This window comes from Pagrus major, chromosome 21, assembly GCF_040436345.1.
Source record: "Pagrus major chromosome 21, Pma_NU_1.0".
Classification (NCBI taxonomy): domain Eukaryota; kingdom Metazoa; phylum Chordata; class Actinopteri; order Spariformes; family Sparidae; genus Pagrus; species Pagrus major.
In genome coordinates, this window is record NC_133235.1 from 22,286,256 (window position 1) to 22,298,596 (window position 12,341).

The 12,341-nt window shown below is 41.8% G+C and overlaps 1 protein-coding gene across 1 annotated transcript; it reads left to right on the forward strand.

Annotated features, from left to right (window-relative positions):
* The first annotated feature begins 714 nt into the window (after positions 1–714).
* On the forward strand, positions 715–4,492 carry LOC141016674 (aquaporin-4-like). The gene is made up of 4 exons (XM_073491181.1): positions 715–1,132; positions 1,225–1,389; positions 2,105–2,185; positions 2,887–4,492. Exons 1-4 carry the CDS (start codon positions 749–751, stop codon positions 3,139–3,141), a joined length of 885 nt encoding a protein of 294 aa, XP_073347282.1. The 5' UTR covers positions 715–748; the 3' UTR covers positions 3,142–4,492.
* The last annotated feature ends 7,849 nt before the right edge of the window (positions 4,493–12,341 follow it).

A 12,341-nucleotide genomic window follows, 5' to 3' on the forward strand; every position in this document is an offset into this window, starting at 1 on the left:
AGTAACTTAATAAAGCTGCTGGATGCAATCCCGGGGCACAATGTGTGGATCATGTTCGTCTGACAGACCTGCTCTCTGCTCCACTCCTGCGCTCACACAGCCTGCTGCTTTCCTGTAAGTACTGCAGGTCACAGCCTTTTTCAACTCTTTAGATGTGATGAAGGGAGAGATGTCTCACCAGGACTTATGAATGAGAACACAGCACACACAACGAGGACAGAGAGAGGGGGGACATGTTATTGCTTTTGGTAAGTTGTAGCCTATGGACTGAGGAGTAGAGATGACTCAAGTTATCACTTTAGTTTTGCCTTGGAGGTTTGCTGAACAAATGTAATGATATTCAGTTTTTTCATGTCAGTTTCAACATTTTTCCGAACGTACTGTAACGTAGAGATGTTTTAATGAATGTGAATCATATTCTGCTTGGCATTAAAAGTCAAAAATGTAAATTTTTCTTCCACCCTGGTTAAAGTTCAGTGAGTGACAGCAATTAAACACTGTATGCTTTGATCATTTGCCCCTATACACAATGTTTAAAGAATGCTCTGTATGGCGTTTTGTGATGGAAAGTCACTGGCTTAAATCCCTAGTGGAGTTATAAATGTTGTGCCCAGAGGCAGCCATCCTGATAGGGTTCAGTACATTTCCAGCCACATGCACTCACCAAGAATACATAAGTAGGCTAATCATTTTGCTCATTATTCTTTTCGCCAGGAGGTTCCTGTCCTGGTGTAACTGTCAGAGCATAATGGCGGCTTTCAAAGGGATCTGGACCAAGGACTTCTGGAGGGCTGTGTCTGGAGAATACCTGGCCACTCTCATCTTTGTCCTCCTCGGTGTGGGCTCCACCATCAACTGGGCTGCGGGCGAGGAGAAGCCTCCACCGGCTGACCTCGTCCTCATCTCCCTGTGCTTTGGGCTCAGTATCGCCACTTTGGTGCAATGTTTTGGTCACATCAGCGGTGGGCACATTAACCCGGCGGTCACTGCTGCCATGGTGGTCACTAGGAAGCTGAGCCTGGCGAAGGCAGTGTTCTATGTGGTGGCTCAGTGCCTGGGAGCTATTACAGGAGCTGGGATCCTTTACTTCGTCACACCTGCTGCTAACAGAGGGAGCCTCGGTGTGACCACGGTAAGAATCTGGCCAAATCAAGTTTTACTTGTGTGTGTGTGTGTGTGATGCATTTTCGCACAAGTTATACAGGGAAATATTTTGTTTCCAAGGTGAACACCAACATCTCGGTAGGACACGGCCTTCTTGTGGAGCTCCTCATCACATTCGAACTCGTCTTCACCGTTTTCGCCACCTGTGATCCCAAACGCACAGACCTCGGAGGCTCTGCAGGCCTTGCCATCGGCTTTGCTGTTGCTATTGGTCACTTATTTGCAGTAAGTACCTGCCAGTGAGCGAGAGGTATGAAATGGCAGAAGGCTAGGAGAATATTTATAGCAGCTGTGCTCAAATAACTTTGGCCTCTCACCCCGAATGCTCATTACTCCAGAAAGATCTTGGCCAACTAGATTATATAGAAACAGTTAAATATTTAATGTAAATCTAGGTACATATAAGCTGACACCTGCTGTGCTCCAGTGAAGCACTGATTTAAAGATTCATCGCCAAATCTTATTAAATCCAACACGGCACATGAAAGAGTTGCAGAACAAGACCAGTTCAAAGTGCAAGTCTCTTTATTGAGCATACAACCAAAGCAGGAGCGCTGCTGCTTCTCGAGAAAGAGCAGGTGTGTTAAAGCATCTATTCTTCAACGTGTGATATTGTGCGAGTCTCGCTGATTCACACCCACATGCACATCTTTATTGGAGGCTGCCATCGCATAGCAACCAATCTCTGGGGGCTCCCTGAGCCCTGCAGAGCAAATGAATGCACAGGGAAATAGATGTTATCTCTCACACTGCTCAACTGATTTCTCCCTGGGTCTGTTTAGCAAATTCATATTGTAAGACTTGCATCAGACATATTCAGCTGTATAAGTTAAAGTAAGACATTATTAGCTCTTAACACACATATCAGGTGATAGTTTTTACACAAAACTGTCGCATTTTATCATTTTGACTGAAAGACATGCTGTTATGTGTCTTATAGATCCCTTACACAGGAGCCAGCATGAACCCTGCTCGATCCTTCGGGCCTGCAATGGTCACACTTAACTTCCAGGACCACTGGGTAAGAGATACTTCACCAAGAGGATGATCTTTCTTTTTGGAGTTTGCGTGTGCCAAAACAGTTACACCTGATAGCAGCTGAGTCGGTTTGATTTGATATGTATCATCACTGTATGACCAATTATTCACACTCAAGTTTGTTAAGATGTTACGTCATGGCACCCTTTCAAAATTCTCTGAAGTAATTATCAGTAGCTAATAAATATATAATCTAAATGTCCCGAAGAGGCCAAGCTCTACCAGTCCAGTGCGGCATGTTGAAATCTGGTAAGGTCGCATTTTCAGCACCACTGCCAGGACAGCAAAAACAGCTGAGACCTAAAGATACAATCAAAGTCTGACGCTTCTTATATCAGAAAATGTGAGGAGAAAACCTCAAACAAGGTGCTCTGAATGCTCTTGCACATGAGCCCTTAAATCTATGATTCATCCAACACAAGAAGTGTAAAAAAAAAAGGAGACTTACAGCATTTCACCTCCAGCTGCACCAGGTGTAAAAAAGCATGGTGTCATGTTGTGTGCTTGTGTGTGTGAGTGTTAGTGTGTGTGTGTGTTGGGTAATGTGCTTGGCTTCTAACACTGTCTCACTGGTATCATATTCAGAAGTGTCTACCTGCCTCCTTTCCCCTAACAGAGGAGGACAGTTCAGGTACTGACTGACTATCTGGCTAATAATGGTGTATTTTTTGCTGTTAATGGTAGGTGTACTGGGTAGGACCCATTCTCGGGGGCATCCTGGCTGCTGGTCTGTATGAGTACCTGTACTGCCCCGACCCGGAGGTAAAGAAGAGGCTGAAGCAGGTCTTTGAGAGGGACCCGGCTGGAAAATACAGGGAGGTGGAGGCGGAGGACATTTCCGTCAAGCCGGCCTCCATCCACACCATCTCTGATCTGGAGAAGTCTGAGAAAAAAGACCTTTTCCAGGACTCGACGGGAGAAGTGCTGTCTTCAGTATGACTATCACGTGCACTGGAAATGGAGACCAATCTGTAAAGCAGAGTGACAGCGAAGAAACTTTTGAGCATCCATCTTGAGCCTGTCCCCCTGCTAAAGGCCTCAAAGCAGAATATAATTTCTGCCCATGACAGCAAGGCTGAATTACTCTCATTGTCATAAAGCTAATATGATGTTATGGCTCAATCCCACAAACATCTACAACCTGTTCAATACTCCTCCTGAGGCCCTCCTTGAATGATTTCATCGCAGCGTTTGGCATGCGGCCCGCGCTGCACGCTGCAGACTGACAGCCCGCAATACATTGTGTTAAGGAAATATGTGTAGGGTCAACCAATTATGTGGGGTCATCACGCTGAATTGGAGGACTGAAGAAGAAAATGAAGCCTTGTTATTTTTGGATTAGTGTCACAACAGGCGAGATGTCTCCTTGTGATCATTAAGCACATTACAGGTCCCAAGCAATGTAAGGCAGCTCTGACAAGCTTTATTATCAGAGTTGTATTACAGTGTGCTCTATTTTCAGTGCATTAGTCAAGGGAAACATCCAGCTCATCTTAATGGAAACACTGTTTATTATGTCTACTGCCACATAATGGTCTTATTTTATTTTTTGTTCTATTTTATGAAATTGTGATACTCGGCTGTTTTTATTCTGTAGATCTAGTTCTTCTTGTAACACATTTCTTATTCCTGCTGAATTTCATACTTAAAGGTGCAATATGTGCAAATGTTAAGTCCAAAACATAAAAAAAATAACAAACATTATCAACAGAATGTAAAGAATTAAAAATGTTGACATCTATTTTTTGTGTAGAAGAGACCTCGCTGTACACTGTAAAAAAAAAAAAAAAGTGATATTACTTAAACAAATTGAGGAAACCAATTACCTCAAAATTACCAAGTAAAGTAGACTAATCATTTTAAGTTGTTAAAACTTAAATCGTACAACTTAAATTAAATAGTTACTTGGTAATTCTGAGGTAATCGGTTTCCTGACTTTTTTAAAGTTAAGTCAACTTCTAAATGTTACAGTATCCTGAAGTTAGCATACTAACCTGCTAGCCCCCAGGACTGAATACCTCTTCCTCCCAGCGGTCCAAAGCTCCAGGGCTCGCGGTGTAAACGCCAACACTCCCCTGGTAGTCCGGCTAGCTGCACGGCTAACTGAGCTAACAAGCTAACCGTAGCTACAGTCATGGATGTATAAAAATAATACAGTTAGCAGCAGTTCGCCGTTTTATTCTGGTGATATGCTGCCCCTATTTGTTGGGAATTCTTACGTATTGCACCTCGAATATTTAACTTATTGATGAGATATTTCACTTATCTGTCTTTGTGATTCTGTGCTCAGTTCTTGTTTTATGCTCACAGACTGCAAGTGCTACATGATGTAAAAGATGTCAAGTTGTAATAATAAAAGTTTTTTTTTTAATTTTAAGTCATTATTAAGGATTTCTCTTCGACTCTTCTTTTAAATATTTTTTCAAACATGCAAACAGGGCAGCTGCACAAATATACATCTTCCTCATATTCATAAGAAATCTAGTGACCATACCTTTAAGGCTTCTCGCTTGAGTCACTTGTTTCCGGCAGTAGGAGCCGGGCACTGGGGAGAGGAAAGGTTCCGATCAGTGATGGATTGGCTCATCTACCTTTAGATTATGTCTCCCTATGGCCAGATAAATGTCCATGATGTGTGTTCCTTGTGAGTTAAGTCTCTGAGAATAGCTTCATGTAATCTCATTCCATCAGCACAGAGCACAGGAAATGATACCACTCTGTGATACGAAATAGAGGTGATCTGTTATGTCTGGGCTTTATTTCCTTTGCTAAAGAGAACAGGTGCAATTCAATCTCTTTCCTGTAATGGGGAGGAAATGATCACCCCCACTGATCCTGCTGCATCAACTAAAGTTGTCTACATGGTGCAACGATATTGTGTTTTCAAGACTAGAACGCCGGAATAATTCAGATACTAAATCAAAATTGTTTTTCACTCCTACGTGAACTCCACTCCCCCCCCCATATAAGCTTCTTCCCCAAGTAAGTGCAGTTTTTTTATGTGTGACAACAGCATCACCTACTGGCCACAACGTGAATCACCTCATGTGCAATAATGCTCCCATTTGGATTTCTCCAGGGGAGGGCAGCCACGAGCCTTGGATGAACAGGTTGTGGGCAGACACAAGCCAGTTTTATTCACAAGTCTGAGCCACATCTCATTTGAAATTGGTCCAGGTCATTGATTCAGCACTACACAGGAGGATTTAGTGTTGCAGAGTCCTTTAACTTGGACCAAGGACTCAAATAGGAGCATAAGCGAGTCAATAAAGCACCTTTTTATTTTCAACCTTACTATTTTTAGCATTTTTTAAAAATGTTTTGATTCTTATTTCTGTCCAAGCTGCCTGAGCTGAACTGCATTCTCAATACTTTTTCAGTATTAAAGGTTGCAAAACAGGTAGTGTGATGTTGTGTTAGTGAATGCTGTTCGAGGCCTACTGGAGTTGAAAATGGACAGCATTGAATTTCTCAGCAGCACTATCCTTTACCTGCAGGCATGCTGCCTGTATCCCTTAAGGCTCCAGTGGCTCGAGGCCAGCCCCCTCTCAGCTCCCTTTAATCATCTTTATAGCCTAAATAAATGAGTACATAAATCTGATGTTTCATGCATTGACTATTTCCTCTTGGGACGGACGATGGGGAGTGGGCACACTCGGTTTTGATTTATCAACTTTTGCCCATCTGAAGATTAAACAGAGGGAGACAGGTGAGGAGAGCAGCCCCTGTTGGTTTATACATTTAGCTTTATGAATTTCAAACTAGTGAGAGAGAGTGAAATGTTTTAAAGGGGCAGTATGTCATTTTCGAAAAGAGATTCAAACTCTAAACTCTACTGAGAGATATTTATCTTTTCCATAATTGAATAAACAAGCTGTTCTCAGAGGTAAATAAGGTCCCCAGAACACTGTTTGAGGCTAGAAAAGGTGGCAGGGTCCGCCACATATAAACAAAATGAAACAAATTGTGTTGTCCTTTAAGGTCAGTTTGTTTATTCAGTTTATTCAGTCATGAAATTAAAGAAAGTTTGTTTACTTAGTTTGTTTAGGCATGAAAAAATCAGTCAATGAAGATCTTTCTCTTCTAAATCAAAATTTCTTCCCCAAAACTACATAGTGCACCTTTAAAAATGTATTCAAAAGTTGTTTCTGTGTGCATACAAAGCAAGATTTTACTGAATTTCCTTGAGAGGCATTGTCATACTTTTAGATAAATGAGCAGATGCTGTAAAGTGCCGATCAAATCTGAAGGTTTCATTAGAAAAATGTTCTCAATGTGTGTTGACAAACTTCCACGGGCTTGCTGCAGACACCTCAATTAGGAAAAGGCAAATAAAAAGTGACAGCGAATAATGGACCGACGCTTTTCCAGCTGTCTGTTTGTTAACATCACGGCTTATCAGCGAGATGTTGAGCAGAAAAACTGATAATGCATGGATGGCCTTCACAGTGGCTGCCTCCATAATTCATTAATTTACATTCACATGCATTGCAAATACCAACAATGGCTATATGATGGGAATATTGTTATAACTAGAGCCTCATTTGCACATCATACAGATGCCAGCAAAGTATATCTCAAAGTGCATCTCCTGCTTATCTAACTCAGCGCAGACTGATTTCTTGCGACTTGAAAATTCAGATTCTCAATTCCCAGCGTACGACAGAAGGGGCAAAAGATAAAACACACACCTTAAAGATCATTAGCAAATAATATTTGGGGATTCATGAAGAAAAACAGCGTTAAACACTTGTTTAATAATTCATACTATAAACAAGAAAGTCTCCCACTTCCTTAATAATTTAGACGTAAGCTAATGTTGATTTATTCAGGAAGGTCTCTGCCACCAGCACCGCCTGGAGTGCCCAAATTTGAATTAAAGTAGGACAGTAGCAGGCGAGTCTGTAATAACATTTGTATAATTTTATTATTGCTCTGGGCTCAGTTCATTTCCTCCTCCAGTAGCTGCGTGAAATTGTTTGATTCTGGAAACTGCCTTGAGTCTGCGGCTCTGGGGTTGGAGGGTGGTACAGGAACAGGAAGGCATGCGACACACTCTCTCTCTCTGTCTGATGCTGTCAGACACATAAACACAGACACGCGCGCACAGCTCCGCGCACACACGCGCGCACACACACATACACACACGCGGAGTGAGAGAGAGAGAGATAAATAACTTTGTTATTCCGGGTTTTGTAATACTGTTACATTGGCTCACTTAATAACTCAAGCTGTCTTGAGAATATGATTGATATTCTCACTCACCTTGTCACTTATGATAAATATTTTACTGCGTTTGTGTGAGATAGCTGGGAAGCAGAATAACTCATTCATTACATTATCAGATCATATAAATATGAGAGTTTGTGTTTACGTCTTCTTCCAGTAGAGAGATTGCCATTTCTCGTTCGTAGACGTCAAAGGAAGTCACCTCCGCTGTTCCCATTCAGAGAGTTTGTTTGTAAAGATCTGATGAAATTCCAGCTTTTTGTGATTTTGAGAAATATTTCATTCCAATTGGCCCACGAGGAGGAATTACACTTCATAATCATTTGGATACTACTATACTGTGATGCACCAATGATAAGACTATCATTTCCAAAATGGCAATTTACAAAACTCTGATTACTCTCACACAAACAATCAAGTTTGGGAGGTATTAGCTCATGTAACACACACCTGAGACCCCGGTGGCTTTGACACAGGGAGGGAGGGTGGAGAAGTTCTGATTGGTTTCCTCGGGGCTCTGCTTCCAACTTCCCACCCGCACACATTCCCTCACTCCTCCTCCTCCTCCCCTCTTCAATTCCTTTATGCAGAGCAGCCCAAACTGCAGTTTGATGAAACACATTTGTTTGACTTAACTCTTGCCTCGCCATCACGGCTTAAATCTCGAAGGCCTGTCGGTGTAATGTGGCCCAACAGCAATTGGGTTAATGAGAGGATATATGTACAAGTGTGGGACTTGACCGGAGGAGCTGTTTTCCATTTGGGTTTGGTCTGCTCGTGTTATTAGGGAAACCTTTATTATTGTTGCCCTCTAGTGGGAACCATATAATAGGATTACATTTTATTAGAGCCTCCCAGCATTACCCAAGCAGCCCCCTCCTCTTGTCTCTCTTCCCCTCATCGTAGTGTCACTGACTCCTCTGTCCACTGTGGGTGGGATGGGTGGATTTTGGGGGTAAAAGGGGAGCCAACGACTGGGGCCTTCGAGTGATCCCGATTTCTTAACTACCGAACAGGTGACTTTTGAATGTAAAATCTTGATTTTTGATCTCTTTTGTCAAATTTCATGAGCAGAACTGAGTCAGTCAGGTGTGTGACGCTTTCTTGTAAGCTGTCATGACCTCATTGCAACAGAGAGGCAGAAACATGTACATGCAAAACCACACAGCATTTGCATATTGGAGGTTACAGTAGCAAATCATAAACAAAGACACAACTACAGCATAAAGGCTTGTTTGCTACTGAACAAAGAAGCTCCCCTGTCATATAATTATTAATGTTTAAACTCCCAGAGCTGTACCTGATTGCATGACTTGGACGACACTGCAGCAAAGACTCATTTCTCCAGAGCTAAATTTCATTGTGCCAAAGATAATATTTGATGAACAGTTCTGGCCTAAAACTGTGCAACCCTGCAGGGCAGATTGAGTCAGGCTCTGGAGCAGCTTCAGCACTTTCCCTTATCCATCCCACTCCCTTACATAACCACGGGCCATTAGAGGGGTGCGGCGAGTACAGCAGCAGTTATTAACATGGTCTCAGGCGAAACCAACATCTCTCTTAGTCCACGCTTTGCCCGGGCCACAAAGGCCAACGTCAATCAGTAAGCCGATCACATGGTACACTTCAATGTTATTCAGAGGAAAACATAAAAATCTGCTTTCAGCCAATCTGCCTTTTCAATTAAAGCAGCACATGAATGGAAGGCTACACCAGGTCACATCAGGGAACTCATTGCTTACAGGTCCTTTTCTAGAGAGTGAAGCACAGGGCTATCAGACCTGTCAGCATTAGTTTGGATGCCTTTATCATTTGGCAAATGTGTGTCAATGTGCAACATGTTTGCTGCCAGCTTAGTGTTTCTGCCGTCGTGCTGCTCATATCTGTTCTCGCTTTTGTTTGTTTTTGAAGTTGTTCTGGAGTTTACGTGTCATATCTGTGCTTTCTTGCATTTGTTTGTTGTTGTGTTGTTCCCTTCGCCAACGAGGTTATGTTTTCGCCCTCGTCCGTTTGTTTGTTGGTTTGTGACCACAATTACACAAAAACTACCGAAGGGATTTTCATGGAACTTGGATGGAGGATGGGTCTCGGCCCAGAATAGACCTCATTAACTTTTGGTGCAGATTCTGACAAAGGGATGAATCCAGGAATTTTTTCTCACTTTCTGTAACATTGTGAGATAGAGCGACACGTATATCAATTTCTTAAGGAAAATTAGTACAATTTGATATGGATCCTTATAAAAATCTGGATCTAGCTGATTTGAATATGTTTTCATAGAGGTTGCTCGCTTTTTTACAGCAACAAATAGAGGATAGAATTCGCAGTTACCACTAATGTGCAGCTGCGATAGTGTCTGTAGTCTAACTTTGTTTCTGCTTCAATGAACCTGTTACTCTTCCACAACACAATAGAGATCACCTGCGATGTTTTGCCATCCTAGTGGTTGGCTGTTACAGAGCTAGTGAGCTTTATTTATGGTTAAGCAGATGTTTGAGGTTTACAATTTAAAGGTCTATCAAGTTTGATATTGGATAAGGCTTGATTGAATTAAAGGGGACTGTTGGGCCTTAGCGGAGGTAGGCGCTCTGCTCAGTGTCGTTCTAGGTTGTTTTCGCTTTGTTGAACCTTAATCTGCTCTGTTTTTACTGCTGCGCATGTCTTGTTTCCTGCTCTTACTGTTACTGACATACTGTACATCATGATTGTTGTTTTAAACTTGTTTCTTGATTAAGGGTGAACTTTAGGTTACCAACTTCACACCTGGCCAGGGACCACAGGTGAAAACTAGCCTCTTGGATAATTCTGGCATATATAATGTTTATTAAAGCTGCTGTTAGTAAGACAGTAATATTGACACTTTGGTATTTTAGGTCGGGTTGGCGCCATCTGAAAGTGTCAATATTGGAAAGGAAGAGTTGGAAAAGAGACTCAAAAATCAACTATATTACCAACAGGAGCTTTAATATGCACTGTCCCTAAGAAATAAACTGAATACATATATTAGTGTTTCTGTTCTCATGCTGCTCATATATGTACTACTACTTTTGTTTGTTTTTGAAGTTGCTTTGTAATTTATGTGTAATGCCTGAGCTTACTTGCGTTTGTTTGTTGTTGTGTTTTTACCTCGAACAAGGAGCTCATGTTTTCACCCATGACCGTTTGTTTGTTTGTTGGTTTGTGACCACAATTACAAAAAAACTACTAAATGGATTTCCAGGAAACTTAGATGGAGGATGGGTCTCAGCCCAGAATTGACCTCTTTAACTTTTGGTGAGGATTCTGATAAAGGGATAAATCCAGATTTTTTTTTCTACAAAGCACTGATATAGTAAAATAAAAAAACTAATTCATCACTTGTTGTATAGTTGTGTACTGTAATAATAATCTATGGCTGAAACAAAATCCAAGCGGCGACACCAGTGTGCACCATTCCACTGAACTAGGCTATAAATTTACCATTTATCAAAGATAGTTATCAAAGTGTTATGTGTGCAGTGCTGTGAGCAAAGCAGTTTCTTTGTCCTGAGATTTGGAAACGCGTCAATGCCAGTAAGTCTAGCCTCTCAAGTTAAATTAATCATGATAAAACAGAGCATTTCTTTCAGTGTTTAAATGTTGTTAAATTCAAGATTTAAATTGAAATGACGTTAGTTTTGCTAACCGGAGCCCCACATGACATGCAATGCTAAATGATACAACACACACAAGTAAAGAAGAATTGAAAAACAGACTTAGTGATGACTCTTACTCATCAGTATCTTTTTAATGTTTGCTAACATTAGCCACCAATAGCTAATGGTCATACCAGACCAAGTTAGACTGTAGCCTAAAACCCCTGAGTGGAGTAAACTGAGAATGTGTGTGTTTTATCGTTGAATGACTGAATTTAACGTTTGTAAGATGGAGAATGTGTTACTTAGTCTTTGCTTTAAGTGTTTAGGTTGTGACAGAAAAGATTGATGCATTTGTGTGTGTCAGTTTCTCAAAACTCCAGCAGGCAGAATGAGTTTACCAGGATTCCTCTCTCCTCCCTCCCTTGTATGCATTTATAACCATATGATGTCATCTAGGCTCGGCAGTTTCTGTTTGGGGCAAACTCACATCTGCAACCAATCTGGATAATTTGTCCACCAAAATGCAGTGCAGCCAGCCTGTGCTCGCCTGCTGTTGCTGCTGTACCACATAGATCCAAGGAAAATACTCTGCAGCGGCATCAGAACAAGGGCTTTGTTTTCTGGTATCAAACGCCACATGTACTTGAAAGTCTGCGCCGGGTAGCTTCACCAACATCTGATGCATATTTCGAATACTGAAGTGAGAGGATCCCATTATGAATGGGCTCCATTTGTGTGGAAAATGGATAACGTATGGGATTTTAAGGCCCGGGGTGTTCTTTGTTCACTATAGTTTGTCAGACTAATGGCATAAAAATGTGTGTGTGTAGGATGATAGTTCAGGCTTGGAGTATGCACCAGCCAGTAACCTCTGGGGCAAATAACTTCATCCTAACACTTTAATCCTGTGTTTGTTTTCCTGTGGGACATGCTGGTCAAAAAGTGGAAAGTTTAATGGTCCCTGGATCGGATCGAATCGGACGGGGGAAGGGAGAGCTGGCCTTTCCTCAAAAGCAATTCTGTTCATCATCTCCTAAAGATGCTCTGAGAGGGTTACTCTTTTGATGAAGAGAGCTGGAAAATGCTTTTGTTTGCACGCTCGCATCCATCACTCACTCGTCTCTTGCTGTGTGGAATCTTATTCCACACAGAAACAAACTTGGATCCAGTTTTCCTCCCTGGAAGAACACACGGGCCTGAGCGTAAATATTTGTCTCAAATGGATGTCCTCTCTGTGCTTTTTAAAGTCGGTTAATGTTACAACAACATGGCAGAACTGATTTGCTGTCATAG